We start from the raw sequence: 22,545 nt of genomic DNA, 5'->3' as shown, positions 1-22,545 counted from the left end.
GTCTTCGTAAGGCCCTCTATGGTTTGAAACAGGCCCCCAAGGCCTGGTATGACAGGTTTACCAGTGTAATGTTGGAAAATGGTTTTTCCTCATGCTATACTGACACTGCTCTATTTACCAAAAGATCTAATGCAGGAATTGTGATTCTATTACTCTACGTTGATGACATGTTAATTACAGGTGATGATGTTCAAGGAGTCAAGGGTATTAAGTTTGTCTTGATTTCAAAATTTGAGATGTCAGACTTGGGTTTTCTGACATATTTTCTTGGAATTGAGGTTGCCTATTCGCAACGTGGTTATTTTTTATCTCAGTCTAAGCTTGCTTGTGAGATTATTGACAGATCAGGAATTTCTGATGACAAAGTATGCGAAACTCCAGAAGTCGTGGGATCAAAAATGAAGATTGACAACGGTGTTCCCTTAACCGATCCTACTCCTTACAGGCAGCTGGTAGGCTCTCTAATGTACCTTAGCATTACTCTACCCGACTTGTCGCATGCTATTCACATCGCCAGTCAGTTCCAGCACGCTCCTACAACCGTTCATATGAGTGTTGTCATTCGCATCATCAGATATTTGAAGAGAACAATGAACAAGGGAGTATTTTTATCTTCTTCCTCTGAATTAAAATTGCTTGTTTATACTGACTCAGATTGGAGAGGTGACCCTAGTAACCGTCACTCCACCACTGGTTTTTGTATTTTCTTAGGAGAATCTTTGATCTCATGGCGATGTAAAAAGCAACAGAAGGTCTCTTTGTCATCCACTGAAGCCGAATATAAAGTCATGGCATCTACCACCATGGAAATTGTATGGATTCAACGTCTTTTGGAAGATATGGGAGTGGTTGTCGAAGAACCAACAAAGTTATGCTATGACAATAAAAGTGCAATCTATATTGCCAAGAATCACATCTTTCACGAGCGAACAAAGCATATAGAGATGGAGTGTCATTATGTCAAAGAAGAATACTTGAAGAAGGTCATTGATCTACCATATGTGACGTCTGAGTATCAACTTGCCGACTTCTTCACAAAAGCTTTATGTTCGCCCAGATTTCATTTCCTCCTTGACAAACTTGCGGTTATCACACTGTAAGTTTGAGGGGGGGTGTTAAAATGTGTCTCCTATAATCATTATTGTAAATATAAATATATATATTTATATACATAGAGATACATTTACATATAATATATTATATGTACATATATCTCTATATATATAAATATATATATTTATATATTCTTACCCGAAAAGGGTATTCTTGTATTTTTCCTGTTTTGCGCATATTCTATTTGGAATATGTTGTAATTTTCTTATTTATTTTTTTGTTATTCTTTTTTACTTTTATTTTTTATTTTTTGTTATTATTTAAAGTGCATTGGGGGTCCCCCAATAGAGTCGTTGGGGGCCCCCAACGGTCACAAATGTGACCGTTGGAGGCTCCCAACGACTCCTTTGGGAGCCCCCCCTTTGCACCTTTTGGCACTTGTATAAATAGGGGTGTTCCCCCCTTGTAATTCCTAAGCTTGAGAGTCTCAAGCATTTGTTCCTTTTATGAAATACATGCATTATTGCATGTTTGCTATTTTTACGCTTTTTGCATATTTTGTTCAAGTGTTGTGAGGGTGTCTTCGTACACCTCTTTTATAAAGTATTTGTGCTTGTATGTGTATTGTCTCTTCGTAGACAATTTTACAGGGACATGCCAAGATGATGTCTTAACTCATAAGTAGTGCCAATATCAAAAAAATGTTCAAGTTTTGCAAAATTTGAATATGCAAACAATACTTGGAAATATCTTAAGATAATGTATTCTCTTAAAGACATTGCATATGTGTGCAACTTATAAGACAAAGTTCGAACCATTGTTCAAGAAGACAAGAACATTAGAGAATACTATAATAGCTTGTCCAAATTATGGGAAGAGTTGGCTCTCCTTAAACCAAAGTGGCTTGTCCACAAGACATAGAACTCAACCAAAATCAAATAAATGTGAAGCACTTCTTTCAAATTATTATTGAGTTAAGATCGAAATTTGAATCAACAAAATTTGTTATTCTTCATCGAGGAAAGGTTTCTTTCATAGAATACACGATAGAAGAATTAAGCATGGAAGAGAATACGCTTAAGAAGAAAATATTCAAGTGTGATGATGACCCAGTTTTAGCCGTATCTAGACCGAAAAATCATGTTTGTACATACGAACCCCCACACTATGGGAGGACAAATGATGAGAAACAAGAAAATGAATTTGAAAAAAGAAGTCATTTGTTACTATTGTCGAGAACTGAGACATGTGAAAACTTATTGTCCAAAATTAAAGAAACCCTATGAAAAAAAAATTTATTATGTTAGATCTTCACAAGAATCAAGTGAGTCATCCATTGGAAGCATGTCCTTAACACAATTAGTGGAGGCACTTCAACCACTACTCAAAGGAGCATCTTCATCCACTGGAGTGGCAGTATCTTCCGTCGGCATTTCCGATGCCGGAAAATCTCTTTGGCTTCTTCACTCAAGTATTTCTTTTTATATGACATCAAATATTGATATATTATCCGAATGTCATAACTCAAATGGGTCAAATGTTTTTACCGTCAATGGAACATCTCTTGAAATCTAAGGAATAGAAAATTTTGAAATTATTTCTCAAAACTCAAAAAGATTTGGTATTCCACAAATTAGATATATTCTTAAACTTAACCTAAATCTTTTATCTTTTTCTCAATTATCCGACCATGGTGTAATGGTTTATTCTCCTCTCGTGGTTGTCGAGTGCAGCATCACCGATCATGAAAGCTGATTGAAGAAGGCTATAGACAAAGAGGCTTATACTACATGAATATTTTTAAAATACCCAAGAGTACATTATGTTGTAATGTTCAGAAAATGGATTTGGATCTATGGCACAAGAGACTTGGTCATCCTAGTATCCAAGAACCAGTGTTTTCCAAAGGTGAAAAACTTTTAGAATTTTGAAACATTTACATGTGAAAAATGCATTCTTGGAAAAATAAAGAGATTACCTTTTCAAAAAAGAACCTTTGTCTCTTGACCACTTGAGTTAGTGCATTCGGATGTAATTTTCATAGATGACTTTACAAGACATACTTGGATTTATTTTCTTAAACATAAATCTGAAGTTTTCTCACATTTTCAAATATTTCATAACCTAGTCAAAAATCAATTTAAGAATAATATTTTAATCTTTCGCACCAATTCAGGGGAAAAGTTTTTATCAAAAGAATTTAAAGATTATTTGAACCTACATGGTATTACACATCAAAGATCATGACCCTATACACCTCAACAAAATGGTTTAGCAAAAAGAAAACATAAGCATATTATAGAAACAATAAGAACTTTACTCATTACACATCAAGTACCAAAGACTTGTTGGGCTGAAGCCACTCTAACTGCAGTTTATCTTATTAAGAAGATGTCATTCTCTTCACTAAACAATATATCTCATGTTGAAAAACTTTCAAGCAAATTTCAGATTATTTTAGGTTAAGGGTTTTTTGGTGCAAATGTTTTATGTTTTTAACAAAAATGACAAACTCTCTCCTGGTGTTATTCCTTGTACTTTCTTAAGATATGCAAATCACCAATAAGGCTATAAATGTTTTGACCTTAAAACTAAAAAGTTGTATGTATCAAAGAATGTATCCTTCCAAGAAAAGGAATTTTTTTTTAAAGTGAGAACTCTAAAAAAAATAGATGAGTATTCTTTTTTGTTGGACTTGGTTCCAAAGATTGATGAAGGTGATATTGATGAAAGTCAAGACGATCCAAATGACATGATAAGTACATAATCATTTAGTAATAATCAAGATTATATTCAATATTCTAGGTGGGGAAATTTAGAAAAAATGTGCTCTCGAAAAATATACTAAAGATCAGGAACAAATATCAGCTAGAAAGTCATCTAGAGTGTCAAAAGTTCCCGAAAAAATTGTATCCTATGAATCTTTTTCACTGAAGTATCAAGCCTACATTGCCTTAATACACTCCTACGTAGTGCCTTCTAACTATGTTGCAGCAAAGGAACAACACGAATGGGTCAAAGCAATGACAGCAGAATTAAAAGCCTTAAAAAGTCAAATACCTGAACTATTCAAGATATTCCATCAGGCAAAAAGCCCATAGGTTGTCGACAGGTGTATAAGTTAAAACCAAGAGTGATGGCACTCTTGAGAGGTTTAAAGCCCGATTAGTTGTCAAAGAATATTTCCAAAAATACCTAGAAGTGACGCGTCACACCGACGCCCGGGTGTGGTGTCAAATAGGCAAGGGTTCCCTCACTTTGTTGGACGGGTGGGGGTAAAGAAGTTAGTCCAAGACCATAAAATTAGGTTTGCCACTTGGAACATAGGGTCTTTAACTGGTAAGTTGGTAGAGTTAGTAGATGTTATGTGTAGGAGAAAGATTGATATTTTATGTCTACAAGAGACCAAATGGATAGGTGAGAAAGCAAAAGTGATAGAACCTTGGGGATATAAGATTCGGTATACACGAATAAATAGGAATAGAAATGGAGTAGGGATTGTTATGAGTCGTGAGTTTATAGACAATGTAGTTGAGGTCCGTAGGAAGGGTGATAGGATTTTACTTATTAAATTAGTATTAGGTACGGATATTATTAATATTATTAGTGTTTATGCACCTCAAGTAGGTTTAGATGATTTCATTAAGCATCAATTTTGGGAAGATTTAGATGGAGTAGTACAAAGGATATCTTATGGAGAAAAGCTTTTCATCGGTGGTGACCTTAATGGACATCTAAGCATTAGTAGGGATGGATTTGAGAGTATCCATGGAGGTTATGGTATAAGAGAAAGAAACGAAAGTGGAGAAAGGATTTTAGATTTTGGTTTGTCCTATGATATGATCTTAGCAAACACTTGGTTTAGGAAGAGGGAGTCTCACCTAGTAACATTTAAAAGTGGGGTTAATACGAGTCAGATAGATTTTTTCCTACTTAGAAAGAGAAATAGGAGTTGTTGCATCGACGGTAAGGTTATACCGAGAGAAAGTGTAGCTACACAACATAGAGTCTTAATTTTAGATCTTAGAATTAGACAATGCCGCAAAAGGGATAGACATAGAATAGATCCTAGAATTAAGTTGTGGGCACTGAAAGAAACTAAACAAGGAATGTTTGTAGAGAAGGTAGTTAAGGAAGTTGATTGGTGTCTCGAAGATGATTCAGAATCAATATGGAATAAGATAGCGGGTGGCATGAGAAAGGTGGCTAAGGAGGTATTGAGTGAGTCTAAAGGCGGTGCACCGCTAGGTAAGGATACATCATGGTGAAACGAGGATGTCAAATTAGCTATTAAGGTTAAAAGAGAGTTTATAGAAATCTAAGTAAGAGTCGTGATGATGAGAATTTGGAGAAGTATATGATAGCAAAGAAGGAAGCTAAAAAAGTAGTTCGGAACGCGAGGGATAAGGTATATAAGGAGGTTTATGACAAGTTGGACACCAAAGAGGGTGAGAAGGATATTTATAGGATTGTAAAAATGAGAGATAGTAAATCGAGGGATCTGGGTATGGTTAGATGTATCAAAGATGAAACGCAAAGGGTTTTAGTCAAAGATGAGGAGATTAAGGAGAGATGGAAAGATTATTTTGATAAGCTACTTAATGGAAGTCATGCTCAGGATCTTGGAGACTTCTCCTTTCCTTTTCATGAGATGAATCGTGACTTCATGCGCAAGATTCAAAAGAAATAAATTGCAGAGGTTTTGAAGAAAATGAAATCAAGAAGAGCAGTTGACCCAAATGGCATACCTATCGAGGCTTGGAAATGCTTGGGAGAGAAAGGTTTAGAATGGTTGATAAATCTTTTTAACAAGATTTGGCAGACCAATAAGATGCCTAATGAGTGAAGGAAGAGTACTTTGGTGCCTAGTCAGGTTATACTTGATTTTGGTTTGTCTTACTGACACAACTTTGTTTGTTAAGAATTCTGATACAGGTATTATTATTATTCTCCTCTACGTAAACGACATGATTAGGGAGTTGACAACATTAAAAAGTTTCTCAAAACATAATTTGAAATGAGTGATTTACGTTTTTAAAAATTCTTTCTTGGCATAGAAGTTGTCTATTCTTCTAGAGGCTATTTGCTAACTCAATCTAAATTTGCTCTAGATATTGTTGAGAGGTCTTATATCTCAAATGAAAGACGGTTGACACTCCCAAAATTGTAAATATCAAAATGAAGATTGATGATAGAGAACCGCTTGAAAATCCAACACCTTAGAAACAACTTGTCGGGGCGTTGTCTTATCTCTCCATTACAAGACTTGACATTGCGCATTTCATTCACACAGCAAGCCAATTTCAGCATGCTCCTAACATTGTTCATATAAGAGTTGGTTTACATATTATTAGATATATTAAAACTTTCATTTTTCAAGCATTTTTCTTGTCTGCTTCTTCCTCCTCAGATTTAACTGCTTATACTGATGTAGATTAAGGAGGCGATCCCAATGCTCGACACTTAACTACTGGTTTTTGTATATTTTTAAATGAATCATTGATTTCTTGGAAATGCAAGAAGCAACAAAAGGCCTCTCTCTCATCAACCAAAGCCGAGTATAGAATTATGGCTACAACCGCTATAGAAGTAGTCTGGCTAAGGCGATTGTTTTATGACATGGTGTGAGTACAGAAGCATCACAACTATACTGCGACAACAAAAGTTCTATTTACATTGCCAACAACCAGACATTCCATGAACGAACCAAGCATATTAAGATGGATTGTCACTACGTACGAGAAGAATTTCTACACGGCACCATTGATCTTCCCTATGTTTCTTCAGAATATCAACTGACAAATTTCTTTACCAAACCTCTCGCTGCTCCTCGTTTTCACTTTCTCTTGGACAAACTTTCGGATATTCAACCGTAAGTTTGAGGAGGAGTGTTAAATTATATATAATATCCTAGGCTAACTAGGAATGGTTTTACTTTTTAGTCTAGTTAGAATAGGATTTTTTCTCTTTTTATTTTTGTATTGTTTTAACCTTTTTGACTAGTCAATGTTTGACTTAGTCAAAAAGCAAGAGGGTCGTTGGACTCCCAACGATCCAACGGCTCTATTTAGAGCCGTTGGGAGCCCAACGACTCCGTCTTCTACTCTCTCAATGTATTATAAATATGGAGCAAAGCCCACTCACTATGTATGTTTTTCTCAAGGGTGTTTACCCATTCAATAATATTTTTTTCTCTCTTTATTGTAAATCATTTTTCGGGTATTTTGTATGAACCCTTGTGGTTCTTATGAATGATCTTTTTCGGCATTTTGGTTGGAGCTATTTGAAGCTTCGTTTGGTGATGATCCAAGAACTCATCTTCTTACAAGGTCAAGACTCAGTCACTCCGCTAAATTGAAGTCAGATGCACTAAAATATTGACATTATATCACACCTTTTGAAAGACCAAAACCCAAAACCACAATCATTTCACCCACAGTATAACCATTCTCATCAACAAAAACATGGTCGTTTCATGTCGATGGATGACTACAAAGAGAATCATATGCAAAGAACTAGCATATAAGCTTTCTGTTTTCCATCCACTGTTCCATCTTGCACCTCAATGGTGAATTGGTGGTGGAATAGGATCCACTCCACAAATGTTAATGAAAGATCCCTCCAATGCCTAATATTGTAGCCTCTGTCCCTTCCTGAAAAATTGTCAGCAAGCTTAACAGTGACTAGGTAAAGAGTCTTTGCACCTAACCAACAAAATGATGCTATCAAAAGACAGAATAAGGAAATGAAGAATTTATAATGTGCTTTGAGACTCAGTAAGACAAGAATGTTGGCGTTACATTAAATTTTAAATAACAATGTAAATAGTTCATGTTTTGTGGCCAGGAGCAACACATTCGGAAATATGGATATAATATAAACTTTATCACTGACATTAGGCATGCAGAAATATGAATATAATATAGGTTTTAATACTGATATTAAGCTATGTAACGGAATAGCATAAATACAACAGGCATAATCCACCTATCCCGTCAGTCCCTTTTTCCTGCTTCATGTTCTTCCTCTATTTTTTCTTCCGCTTTTGCCCCTACACCCGCATAAATCATTCAATTAAAATGCTGAGAAAATATCAAGATATTTTCATCTTGTATCCTCATTGAAACCCTGGTGTTCATTCCACAGCAATGACAAATTTTGATTATGCAGTATTCCAGAAAATCTTTTACATATAAAGATGCAGTTTCTAACTTCAGAGTGCTAAAGTGATGCAATTTCTAACTTCAGAGTGCTAAAGTTACATCCACTCCAAGAAACTGTTAGTAAACTTTGCGATTAAAAGACCGCACATGAATTGATAATGGTATTGTCATGGTGGCTTAACAACAGATGACTGATATTTGAAGGGAAAAACAAAAAAAAACTCAATTTAAAAAAAAAGAAGAATACCAGGCAACCAAGAATAACCAAATCATACAACATATTAAACCAGAGAAGCAAAAGATAAGACAAACCATAGCAGTAACTTCATGATGCCGCATATATGCTTCAACAGACAAGACATTGCCCATGTCTGGAGGGCCATGAACTCCTAAAGATGCCTTGACAGGCCCATTACTAGGATATGGCTGTCCACCAGGACCATAATTATACATGTGGAGCAATGGAGATCCAGCTACTGCATTAGGTGCAGCCATATTCTGAGGAATACCACCACTCGATCTCATTTCCTGATTCTGAACAGCAATCGCAAATAAATAAGAAGCTCCATATACTTGTAAATTCAATCTAATAACAAACTAACAGAATGCACATTAATGTCCAAGACTCCAAGTAAAGAAAATATGATTCTGCCAACAAAGTGGACATTTCAAGAAACATGAAAGAGGGGTCAGACAGTAACTCCACATACATAATGATGGAGAAAAACTAAAAGGTATCCACTAGACATGGAAGCATAATTACTAGAAGAGGTAAGTCACCTAACCAATGGGGGATTAGGCAAGCAATCCTTTAGTAGAAGCGCTATCAAGATTATAAGATAAAGAACACAGATGATGACCTCATAATGGTCATTTAAAGCCAAAATGAGACCTTTAAATTCTTTAACTCTGCAGTACTTCAGATATTGCATGCACCTAACTGCTTTGGATGGAACTTGCCTTATTATGTGTTGTTTAAAAATCCCCAACCATTAATTGTTATGTCCTTGAATGTAAGTGTTTTTCATATGTTGATAATTACATGCACAACAAGGTTCTCCACAGGCATAAATTTGCAAGTTCATTAGCTATGATTGCAATTCTAAAGGATGCAGATGTCTCCAGCAGGAGACCAAGTGAGTTATATCAAGACATGTTCCACATAAAAGTGAGGATGAAGACAGTGATTCGGTGACATAAGTCTTGTGAAACCTCAATCTTCTATCCACCTTTTAGTTGATTACAGAGTACTCCCAACAAATTCTTTCCATGCAATGTGTCCCAAAACTAGCAATGGAGCAGCAAACAACTGGTGACAGAGCTGAGCTAGCATCCCAAGGGCAGAAACAAATGACCAGTTTCAATTTTGTCCAAAAGCTATCATGCGAAATAAGATAACTTGATCAATCAGCCTTCCCATAATGGGCAGCCGCATGTGTCATCAATGTTCCCAAATCAAACATGGATGCATCTTGTGAAGTTGACCAACACTTTTCAACCTTACCTATGCCAACCAGTTATGTCAATTATGATCCAAGAAATATAAGTATCACAGAACAAAGAAGACCCATTAGAGAAAAGGCCTTATCTTTGAATTTAGAGTGAAACAACCTGCTGGATAGATGCAATGAATGAGGAAATTTCAGCCCTAGATGAGTGAAATACACTCACAAGAACTTAGTATGTTGTCTATGTTAAAATATATATTCGTACATATATATATAATACCTGATAGGGGTATTTATGTCTTTTCACATAGTTGTTTTATAAAACAACTATATTTTTTAAAATTAGGTTTTTTAAATTCTTTTTATTTTTTATTTTTCTTTTCTTATTTTTGTAAAAGCCAAAAAGGGGCCCCACCATAGAGTCGTTGGGGGCTCCCAACGGCTCCATGGGAGCCCCCTTTTGGGCTCTTCTTTTGAGGCTTTTGGCCCTCCTTTTTTCCCTTGATTCTGTGTATAAATAGGGGTGACCCCCTTTGTATATTTTCATGCTAGAGAGCTCTCGCTTTTTCAATAAAGAGACTTCTATATTTTTGCCTATCTCAAGGCTTGTGTATGTGTTGTCCCTTTGTGGACTTGGCTATTGTCTCTTTTGTTTGTCCATTGTAGGACATTGCAAGTGCTTATAGCACTCTTTGTATTTTCGCATATCTCATTACAGTCTATGGGTCTAGAAATTAAATATAAGGAAAATAGGAACATAGAAAACTTCATGGCAACAGTCATAAAAGGATATATCCACAAGCAATGTTGAATTTTATAAAACCTTAAACCATGTAGAGGGTGGACATAATACAATTATTATCTTTGGCAACTAGTTTTGATTGAACGCTCTATCAGCTGGATGCCAAGAATCCATTTTCACATAACTTACATGAACAAACATATGCAAAGCATCAATATCATTATCCTAAAGGAGATCCACAGTAAAAATCAAGGCAATTTATGGTTCCAAACAAGCCTCTAGAGCAAGGTTTAAGACTTCTAGTGTAATAACTCCATCTCTAGGTTCGGGAAGAAGTCAATATTACTCCTTATCATTTTTTTCACAAACAAAGTTGATGTTATTGTGGCCCCAATACTTGTGGGAATATTAGGAGTGCAGCAAGAAATGGAGAATTGAAAAGAACAATCACAAATTTCACATGTAGGATCTCGATTGCTTGATATAATTCCTTAGGGCCCATTTGTGTATCACGGAAACCTTTGGGTTTCCGCAGAAACAAACACAACCCCGTGCATTTCTGTGAGGCTCGCCATCACAATGCAAACACAGGCTCCTCTTTCCCCGTGGAAAGAGGAGCTCGTTTTCAACGTCCCACCCCCCTTTCCGCGGTAATGGTTCCCATGTGAGGGTGGTCGGACTCCTGTTCTGCAGAAGAGAGCTCCATGGAAAGGCTGCCGTGGAGCTCCCTTTCACAGCACACAAAGGCACATTTAGTGTGCAGTTGCATCAGTGGAAAACGGAAAAACTCCTTGATGTTGTACAACATAAGTATGCATTGGATTTTATGTGTTGCAAAAGGAATGTTGATTATTAGCCTAAACAAAACTAGTGCCCTCAAATGCATAATTAAATGCAAACCAAGAAGGTGATGACCCGTTTAAAGAACCTGAAAATTTTTATGTATAGTGTGTGTTGTCGATATTGAATGTTTATTAAGTAGATTTGGTTAACACAAAAAAACAAGTCTCACAATGACAAGGAGTGAGATGGACATAACTAGGACAAACTTTAATGTACCTCAAGAAGCCATTATAGATGACCCTCTACACAAGAAATGAAGAACAGTTGAGGATTTCTTTAGTAACGGAGACTTACTTGAAAAATTAGGTGAGAGAACCCATAACCAAAAGATCAGTGACAAGATATGAAGTACATGTCGGTTTCCATCTAGTTTTTGTGTCTAGCAAAACACAAGTGCGGAAGAACGATACTGGGCAATGGCTGTTGTCACAGTTGAGACTTTTTTTTGAGGAATAACTGGGGATAGGGATGGCAGTGGACCGGGGGAAAGTGGAGCCCCGCCCCGTTTGGACCGGGGATGAAGGGCATGAAACGGGGATGGAGGCGGGGATGAAGGTTAAAATCCATCCCCGTGCGGGGATGGACTTATGCTTTCCCCCGCCCCGCTTTGTCCCCGTCTCGATCCCTGCCTTGCCCCACCCCGTCCCGCCCCGCCCCATCCCCAATCCTTCTAAGGGATGACACTAAACCGAGGGAAAATGAGGCCCCGCCTCACCCCCGTTTGGATCGGGGATGGAGGACATGAAACGGGGATGGAGCGGGGGTGGAGGTTAAAATTCATCCCCGTGCGAGGATGGAGGCGGGGATGGAGGTTCGGATTTTGAGACGGGGCGGGGGTGGAGACCTTGTCCCCCGCCCCGGTCCATTGCCATCCCTAACTGGGGATAGTTCAGACTCTTTGGATAATCCATCTTCCCAAAATTTTGCATCAAAATACATTAAAGTATAGAAGCATAAGATTGCATAATGGCTGCTGTCATAATTGAGATTCTTCAAATAATACATCTTCCCACTTCTTTGCATCAACATACTGGGAAATTATTAAAAAGTTGAAACACATGGAGTTAGATCAACAATTTTTCAAAAGAAGTTTGGAGGCAAAGAATTGCAATCTATGTCACACGTCTGGACAAGGATGTAGGTACACAGGGTATGACATGGAAATTCTAATATGTACAGATATAAGGCAATGGATACAGATAAGAGTCTCTCTCTCTCTCTCTCTCTCTCTCTCTCTCTCTCTCTCTCTCTCTCTCTCTCTCTCTCTCTCTCTCTCTCAGGTATCAGCCACTAAGAAAACAGGTAGCTGACCAGGTCTAAAACAGGTCAGATCCATGGCCCCACATATTTGAACAGGTGTCAGCCAGTAAGAAAACAGGTAGCTGGCCAGGTCTAGAACAGGTCAGATCCGAAACTGGCCTAACCCATACCGATAAAGTGCCAGTACTCGTACCAGTATCATGCCTTGGTGACACGAGCAAAGGACCCTTTTGAAAGTACCCATGTTACATAGGTTGCAACCACCATTCATTCATTCATGGAGAAAATCAAGGTGTTGATTAACTTGATTTGTTTATTAAGCTTTTGTCCAATTGTCTATAATTCATGACAATGCCCAATTTGAGAGGGTGTACTAAGTCAAGATGTGTATTACTTATCAAGGGTATATTTGTCATTCAAGTGAGATGGTACTAAGGATGTAATACATAAAAAATGTAAGGGTGTTCTTGTGAATGGGAATATTGAGATATTAACAAAATATGGAATGTGGCCCTAATGCTTTTGGATGTTCCCCAGCTGCATCTTCTCTACTTTTTCTTGTGTTTCTCCAACTGCAATATAAAGCTCCAAGGTCAATTTTTAACAAAACAAAGAAAACAGATGAATAGGAAGAGTCCAGTGATGACGAAGACAAATAAGTACACTGACCATGGATGATTAGGCAAGTACCATTAGACTGTCAAGATGATGCTCAAGCACAAGGTCATGGCCCATTAATGGTCATTTAGATTTACAACCTTAGACAGGTTATTGGCTTGAAAACCTTTCAAGTTTGGAAGAGTGTTATCTATATGCAGAGGCTTAAACACTGGAGGTGATGACATAATAGTAAAGCTAAAGTTGGCCAAAACTCAGAAGGATGCAGAAACATATAACCCAAATATGTGTTGTTTGTTTTTATTTATATGACCCATATAATTTGAATAAGCAGCTTGGTGGACTGTTTGGACTGAGAGAAATCAAACACTATTTTACAATAGATCTTTGGCTAGAATCTTGTGCGAGGAGAAATCAAAGACTCTTTCACAATAGATCTTCGGCTAGAATCTTGTGTGATATCTCAAAAGATGAAATAATACGTGCAAAAATTAAGTGGCCTAATCTGGCACCATCTCCACTCTCTTATGCTTTTTTGGACAACTGAATCTTTGCCTTTCTCTTGCACCTTATTAACTTGGTGATTTCTCATCATCTTGCAATGAAATTTAAGTAGCTGTGCAGTTTTTCTAAGTTAGTTTTTTAAGATTGTAGTCAGCAATCAAAAGCTTATCCATAATCAAAGTCTTATGGTTTATGCTTCACATGGAGAAACTAATATAAAGGCAGCAGCATGTATAGTTAATCATGTACTTTTGTTATTTTTCTTCAGTTTTTATCATGTCTAACCTTCATTAATATTTTCCCTATTTTTCAAGTTATTTCATGTTTCACTATTTCTATGGCCTAAAGTGGCAAAACGATTCCAACTGGATGCATTGATTATATTAGAAATATAAGCAAACAACACAAAAATAAAGTGATTGAGATGAGTCATGCTATAAAAAGAAAATCTATGAAAGTTGTTCAAAATCAAAAGTTTCCTGATTAACAGTAACATAAGTTTAGTCACCATGATATGTGGCCATTTGATGAACACAGCAATTTTTCTGTTTCAGTCATAAGCACCATCTTCAGTTACTCCTAGAAAATAAAAACATTTACTAACAACTACCCATTTTTTTCAGTTCTGCATACCCCTTAGTTACTCCTAGTCAACAGTGCAACCCTTTATTCTAGATGTAAAAGATTGCAGGTCAAAATCCATAAAACAAGTCAAGGAAGGAATAGATTTTAAACCCTAAATCAAAAAGGATATCTAGAGCACTAGTTCACAACTATCCACTCTTCTCAGTTATGTCCAGTTTACAAAATTGGCCTTTTTTGTAAAAAAAAATGAACGGCAAGGCAAAGACCATAAGATAGATCATTGATAAGGTCTATGGAACAGGATTGAGCATTTAATCAAGAAAGAAAAGCCAAAGTAGGCAAAACACAAAGCGAACAGTCGTGAACCACATGCAGCAAATAAAAGAAAAGGTGAGAGACATACTTGTAGACCATGCATCAAGGGAATAGGCCCAAGCTTTGGTTGTGCCATCATCATGCCACCTTCACTGCTATTTTGCAAAAGAGGATTTCCACTGGATCTTCCATTTCGATCATCTTCATGATTCCTACCAGATGCCACTGACAATCTGGCTGTCTGATGACTGTTGATTATTGGAGGTGCCATCTGAATCATGGGACCACCTGCTAGTGTTCTACGGGGAGGGGGATCAACAGCATTCTGTGTAGGAGCAGATTTAATTCCAGTTTGCAACTGAACAGGGCCAGGCCCAAACTGTTGCATCTGGATGGAAGAAATTCCAGCTGATTCTACTTGGACAGAAGGAAGGCTGCTTTTCTGTGTCTGAACATTATTAACTCCCATTTGCTGGACTTGGATGGCATGGTTCCCAGCTTGAAGGCCATGAAAAGATGATACTCCTGCCTGTTGGATCTGAGATACAAGCATCCCAGATTGGTAGACCTGAGAAAATGGGGGCCCTTTTTTATGGGCCTGAGAAAAAATGGGAACTGTTTGTTGTAACTGAGATGAAGGTGCCACTCTTTGTTGGACCTGGGATAAAGAGGCACCCGTTTGCTGGACCTCTAGCAATGGGGCACCTGTTTGCTGGGAAGCTAAGTGAACCCTGGCTTGATGAATCTGAAACGAATTCTGTCCTGCCTGCTGTACAGTAGACTCTGTTTGTTGCAGCTGAGATGAACCAGTATTTACTTGCTGAACCTGGGAAAAAACAGGACATGTTTGGTGCATCTGAGCCAATAGCTGACCTGTTTGCTGAACTTGAGAAAGAGGTTGCCCTGTCTGTAGGACCTGAGATAAAGCATGTCCTGATTGTTGTGCCTGAGTCAAAGTTGGCCCGGCTTGTTGAAGTTGAGACAATTCAAGGCCTGCTGGCTGAACATGGGATGAAGAAACCCCTGTTTGAGGGCCCAGCTTGGAAGGTAAATCATGTGTCTGTGCTGCTGGGATAGGAGCCAACTTTGGTGTAGCCGTTGGATGAGGACCAGCAGGGAGGGGAGGCAACTGAGAGAAGGGCCTCTCATACTGTGTAACATTAGTTTCTGGATTCCAGTAATATAGATAACCAGTGTTCCCATCAATCAGTCCTTTCCAGGGATTGGGAAGAGTAGGATCCTCGGGAGCAAATCGTGGACCCAAAGAATCCATGCCTGCAGTTTCCACACAATTTAAGATGCTATCAAATCCAGAAATCATGGAACCATGGTTGGAAGTTACAATCAATCAACAACTTTGCTTCAAAGCCAAGTAAAATGCAGACAAAATGTCATAATACAAGCTTCAACACCAAAAACACTGTAAACCAAAGTTTATGTTTGAATTAACAGGCACATAAAACAAAGACAAGTTTACCACATTCACTTGTCAGGCTCAATGAAGAGAAATTTGGAAAATGAAATAGCCAAAAGTTCCAAATGCAATTACAAACAGATGAATATTGAATAGCAAGAAAAAAAAAAAGAGACGAAACGTGACACTGATACCAAGAGTTCCCAGAAAAAGGAGAGTGGCCCAAAAACTTATTTTAGAAAAATTATATGATACACACTCGTATTGCGATACGAGTGTGTACCGTACAAGGTGGTCCTGTATTGTACCGTATCGTACGATACAATATCAGCGTACCTTAAAAATAGCTGAAAAATAACTTCACATTTTTTTGGTTTTAAACACTTGTTGAAGGCCGACTCTCTCATTTGTATAGAAGCCATTAAAGAGGTATTGAGCACTATAGGAGCCGTGAGAGCCAATTGGAGGCTGATCCATGCACAAGGGAGAGGGATTTTGCGATTTCATCAAGTAAGAATGCATTTCCACCATTTTTTCACTCAAGAGAATGGGTTAAGGTAAAAAACCTTATTAATATTTTGCATTGTTCTTGTGACATAGTTGATGATTGGTGATGTTCTATGTAGCTCATAGAGACATAAATGCTTCATATGTGATTTTATGGTTGCATTTTATGCATTTCATCATTGTTTTGTTTGTTATGATTTTTTAAATTTTTTCTCTATGTGAAGATAATATAGTGTTATATTGACAATATATCGATGATCATGTCACACTGATCTCTCCCCTCTCCAACCACCACACACGCAAGGGCCCAGGTTCAGTATTGTGCATAGCATAGGCTTAACATGCTACTAGAGAAAAATCCTTGCTCAGCCACTAAATTAACACAAATTTAATAAGCTTCTACCAGATACAAACAGAAAAATCACGTTGTTTTCCATCTAAATTCGTCAAGAATAAGACAATATTATAATATTTGACCATATTAAGATATATCTTAGCACGATCTGGTGCTTCACCCATACACACATACATGTATGTGCAAAGGTGCACACCAAAGTTACCAAAAGCTTGTTAAATAGGTGGAAAGAGCACTTCCCGAAAACTCACATCGGAAATTTGATACTCCTCACTTCCGAAACTTGATGGGAATCTTGATTCTCCCATGCATCTCCTATGCTTTCCACCATGTTTACCGAAAGCGCCATAAGACCTGAGAAAGCGTGTTTCCTCGAAGCGTGTTTCGGAAACGCGAAACTTCGTGCTTCCAAAACGTGTTGAAAAGCACCAAAAAATTGAGAAGCTCGCTTCCCCTTCTTTTTTCTTTTTTTAATTTTTTTCTTCTTGTTTTTATTTATTTTTTTCCTTTTTTTGCTTCCTAGGTCGCTTTTGGTTTGCTTTTCTTCTCACTTCTGAGACGATTCCTGGTTTGCTTCTAAGTCATCTCGTGCTTCCTACTTCCTAAAATTTTGGTAGTGCCTCGCTTCCCGCTTTCGCTCCCTGAATCGCTTCTCGCTCCCGCTTCCCCGATTGGCAACTTTGCTTTCTACACACTTCGTCCATGCTTCTTATATGTTCTTTGTATTTGTCCATGCACATGTATCCATGGAAGTCCTTGCATGTGTATTTGCAATGTCCATGTATGCTTTGAACAGATGAAGCATTCGGATGCGCGCGTTTGATTCCTTCTGCCTTTCACCCCTAGCCTTTCACCCGACCTCATTTTCAAAGATTTCATTCATCCAGCCCACCATCACCTTTCGATGTTGAGCTTTCAAGTAGTGCTTTCTCTAATGCTTCTTACTCATTTTCATATGCTTTCTCTAAATTGGTAGTCATCATTTTTAGATGTTGACAAAAATTTAATTCTTACACTAAAAATTCATGAAATTTAAGAAGTCGTTTTTATTTTAGTTTTTATTGGAATTTCATTTCAATTTTCATTTAATTCTTATAACGCTTTCTTTTAATTTCTCGATTCTCGTTTCCTACAAAGTTTTAAATGCCTCGCTTTTCCCGTATCGTTTACCACTTTCGCTTCCTAGTCTAGCAATCTTGGTGCACACACACATTCAGACAAAAGGCCTATGAATGATATCCTGTATGCTATAGGCTTTGTTGCATTTCCCAGAGAAAAACCCTTGCTTTGCCACTGTATTAACTAAAATTTAATAAGCCCCTACTAGATTTGATTAGAAAAAGGAAACTTAGATTAGCCATGCAGCTTTCTATCCAAATTTGATAGAGGGCAATATCAGAATCTTTCCCCATATTTAAATGCATCTTTATAGGACAATATCTCTCCAGCATAGTGCTGTATCAGGACTGAAATACAATCAGAACACGAATGATATCCTGTCAATTAGGACTGAGTGCTTGTCAGCATTGGTCACTGACTCACCAATCAAACTAAGAACTTCCAAAGAGAAAAAAAAGACTGGCCAAATTTCCAATCAATTTTTTTTCCTAATCAAATTTGAAAGCATGCTAAAAAGTTGGATAAAGAATCAGAAATAAGCTACTCCTTTTATTGAGACAGTTTATGATATATAAGCAGATCCTATGTCACATGGATACGACCGAGGATACGAGGATACAGCCATTTTTGTGAAGTTTCTAATATGACGTATATAAAGGGATACAGAACAGGAGTCAAGATGGAGTATCTGTGTGACATACTGCAAGTCAAACCACAATCTGACATATAGCCCACTAATTCAGCCAAATCACAACTTTGCTTCAACACATGGTAGAATAATAAATAGTTAAAAAAAACAAAGATATTATTGCAAGACACTCTAATCACACAACAATAGAATAGTCTTCAAACATTGGAAACTCTTGGTAATAATTTTACAGTAAAACCGCTATCTTCAACCTGACTAAAATATCGTTCAAAGTCAAATTTTGGTACATTCACATTCCAACCTAAACCTATATAGGATTAACTACCACACAGGCAAAAAAAATTTACCAACAAACCTTGACATGTACATTGAATATTCTAAAGCAGAAATTAGGACACACTAATTGGGGATTACAAACAACTCTCTTATCAAAACATATAATCTTATATCTGCAAAGTTATATAATTTTTTTGAAATCACAAGGCTGAATGGAAACCCCAATGATAACCAAAACCTAATAACACGAATGTGTTCATGCATGGAAACACAGGTTTGCACAGACAAACACACACACACATTGCACACTTGCACGTGTGCGCTCACAAACATTTTTTAATCTATCACCTTAGGAGGCAGAGCCGAAGCCTACACAATACCAAAATTTCCCAAGATACCAAGGTTAGTAGGTTAAACATGGATTCCAGGCATTGCCAAAACATGGTTTTGGGGTTACCAACTCCACAAGCTGTTTGGGAGCTCTTTTTGGCTTTCAGATGGATTTGGCATTTCACGGAATTGGAGTTGACTCCCAAACAAGTATGGCTTTTGGAGTAAAAAACAGTCAAAGTTTAAGCATAATATTGAGTTTTAAAGAGTTATAAACAAGTTGGATTTTACCATGTCTTTGGTGATTTTTGTCTACTCTTGATTATTCAACCATTTATGAGGGTTCATATTATTCAAAGCACAAAATATTACAAAGTAAAGTTCATTTTCTTTCTACTGATAAAAAACACGACCAAAATTTCCAATTTCATCCAAGCGTCCCTAAGAAGGGTGGCGGATAGCATGTAAATAAAATTAAAAATTTTGCAAATTGTATGAAGAAAGTGAAAAGATCAAAATTTTGCTAGTTTCATTAGCTGCATTAGCAGAACTTCCGATATTAGACCTTAATTTTATTAGTTACATATTTTTTTAAAATTAAAGAAAAAAAGAAAATGATGTCTCCAATAAAAGGATTTTCAACAAGTAAATAAAACAATTTTTCTATATCCAAAAAGATAAAAAAAAAAGGCACGATCAATCATTCTCCATCACAGAAACCCTACAGTGAAATCCAAAGAAAACAAAATGGGAATTTTCAGTAACTAAATAAAACCATTCTTCTACACACAAAAAGATGAGAAAAAAACACAATCAATCCTTCTACCCATTTTAGAAACTACACAAATAAATCCAAATGAAAAAAAAAACTAATAGGTGCAGTCTTGGGCGGCAGTGTTAATATTGGCAATGGAGAGTAGTGGAAGGTGGTTATTTTGGTGGTTATTTTGGTGGTAATTAGGGTTAAGATTAGACACAGGTTGGATAGCAATGGAGGGTGGTGAAGAAGTTAAGGTGGGTCACCGAAGACCGCCGGATGATGTTGAGAGGTGCATCGGAAGCTGGGTTCTGCAAAACCCACTTGTTGGAAGTGGGGGTCGAAACCCGGAGATGGGGAGGGATTTGGGGTTGTCGAATCCCTCCCTATTTCCATGATCTATTGTTTCCCTTGGTTCCAAACGGTTGGAGGTGGTGCGGATTTCACAACGCAGCTCCAGTGCAGTGCTCCCAAACAAAGCCTTAATGTGGATAGTTGTGCCATGCGTTCCACACCCACACCCATCCACAAAAAAATCTTTTATAGTAAGCACTGTCGCATTTTCCCTATTATTTATAGTCTTTTTTAAGAATCGGTGATCTTTTTTCATCTCACATTCATTTAAGGTTCTATTTTCACCTAAATGCAAAAAATAGAAAAAGAAACACCATTGTTACCTTTCTTATTCTAGACACTTAACCATAACCAAATCCCCACCTTGTCATAGTATGTTTCCTCACTTCTACTTAAAGACAGTGCCTTTCGTAATTTCACATCCCAACAAACCATACCCCTCCCCCCACCCCCCCCCCCACCCCACACACACAGAACAACCTGCCCGCCCACCTAGATTAAGTGTGTTGCATGGCATAGGTTTTGTTGCACTCATATTAACTCAAATTTATTGAGCCGCTGCTAGATCTGATTAGGAAAAGACATTTTGGATCAGGCTGTGCTCTTCCATCCAATTTTGATAAAGGATGATCGTATAAGAATGTTTCTCCATATTAAGACATCTCAGTAAGATCTGGTATTGCCCCAACACTTTGCTGGATTGGACTAAAACCCCATCAAAACATGAACTATATCGTATCAAATAAATTTTAGACTATGTTAGGATCATATGCTGGCCAAAATCAGCCATCAATCAGACTGATCTTCTGGAAAAATAACTTTGGGCAAACTAAAACTTCCAGCTAATCAATGGCCCCAATCAGATGAGACTTTGAAAAGAAAGTACGAAAGTTGGGAAAATCCCAAAGCTAGTCCTCCTGTTGGGACAATTTTCAATAAATGTATAAGCAGAATCAACCTACAAATCATGATTTCACTAATTCAACCAAATCAGAAGTTTGGCTGTAGGCATTGTATATTGATATAAACATAAAAAATAACTTGTTCCAACATATCCTAGTCACGAAGCAGTAGACTAGTTTACAGCATTCAACACTCTTGAGTCGTACAATTTTTACAGTAAACGGGCCACATACGACCAGCCAAGAGTACCAAATCCCCCCAAAAGTTGTTCCTACCGCTGGCTCTACAAATGATGGAGCCGCAGAATCTTGGCTCAATTCCTGAACAAAAATGAATCCAACTCAAGTTTCCATCCAAATAAAAATATATGTATGTGCATTGGATATGAAAATAAACCACTATGGTACACAGCCATAATCTGCTATTTGAATCCCGTGCAACTGTGGAAGCTCAACTATTATGTGCGGCTAATCATTAACTTCACGTGTCCATGAAATATCATCACCCTTGGAATCCGAGGCACCAACCTCTGTTCAAAGTCTACAACAAAGATCAACTATGCGAAAAGATAAAACTCGATGAAATGGCTTCGAGATGAACATGAAAGAGCATCATATCCGAAAACTGCATGCAACAAAGATGGACAGAAAAGAGATGCTGCAGACACCAAAATTACACTCGACGGCAACAGGAATCCAAACAGTGATTTCAACCGAACAAAGCAATCAAAGGATTTGGGTCTCCAGTACGAAGGGAACAGTGGGAGGGCAACAGATGATTGTCATCGCGGAACCAGTGAAACCAACAATACCCAATAGAAAAGAAGAATAAAGACGAAGAAGATGAAAAAAAAACGACAGAAAAAACAAAGGGCGCCGTTTATTTCAACCCCTTCTGATTCCTCGGATAAAAAATAGAACCCTAAACCAAGCGAGACGACTAAAGCAGTTTGGGTTAGAGAGAGAGAGTACCTGTTACGCCCGAAAGTATCAGATGGGCGCACCCCTTTCTCCCTTCTCCACCGAGAGAGAGAGAGGGGAAGAAGGCGGGACAAATGAGGGAATAAAAAGGGGAAGGGCTAGCGATGTTTTCCTTTTATTTTTCCCGGCGCCCTTTGCTTCCAAACGCAATAATATATTAATATTACAAAGAATATATTTCATACGCGATGGTACCGTATTCTGTTTAGTTATACACTCCCGGTCCAAAGCTCGGATAGGTTGCGGTAGGCCTCTGACAGCCAGCATAAAAACTTAATCATACCCTATGAATATGAACCAATATGATATGAACCAATATGAGAATTTCGTTGGGGCATTTCTTACTGAGCAACGCTCTGTACTCTATAGG

The 22,545-nt window shown here is 37.6% G+C and overlaps 1 protein-coding gene across 1 annotated transcript in view; it reads right to left on the bottom strand.

The window, feature by feature from the left end:
- Nucleotides 1–22,302, bottom strand: part of LOC149820974 (DEAD-box ATP-dependent RNA helicase 40-like) — a 40,362-nt gene extending 18,060 nt beyond the window's left edge. Inside the window, exons 1-3 of the mRNA XM_089982205.1 lie at nucleotides 22,167–22,302; nucleotides 14,620–15,806; nucleotides 8,529–8,750 (exon numbers count right to left, since the gene is read on the bottom strand). Coding sequence (XP_089838331.1) covers nucleotides 8,529–8,750; nucleotides 14,620–15,804 — 1,407 coding nt within the window. The 5' untranslated portion in view covers nucleotides 15,805–15,806; nucleotides 22,167–22,302. The remainder of the gene's footprint in view (nucleotides 1–8,528; nucleotides 8,751–14,619; nucleotides 15,807–22,166) is intronic.
- Between the last annotated feature and the right edge of the window lie 243 nt (nucleotides 22,303–22,545).

The sequence above is a fragment of the Nuphar pumila genome, chromosome 12 (assembly GCF_984573655.1).
Source record: "Nuphar pumila chromosome 12, dmNupPumi1.hap1.1, whole genome shotgun sequence".
Lineage (NCBI taxonomy): Eukaryota > Viridiplantae > Streptophyta > Magnoliopsida > Nymphaeales > Nymphaeaceae > Nuphar > Nuphar pumila.
This window is presented reverse-complemented; position numbering and strand designations above follow the sequence as displayed.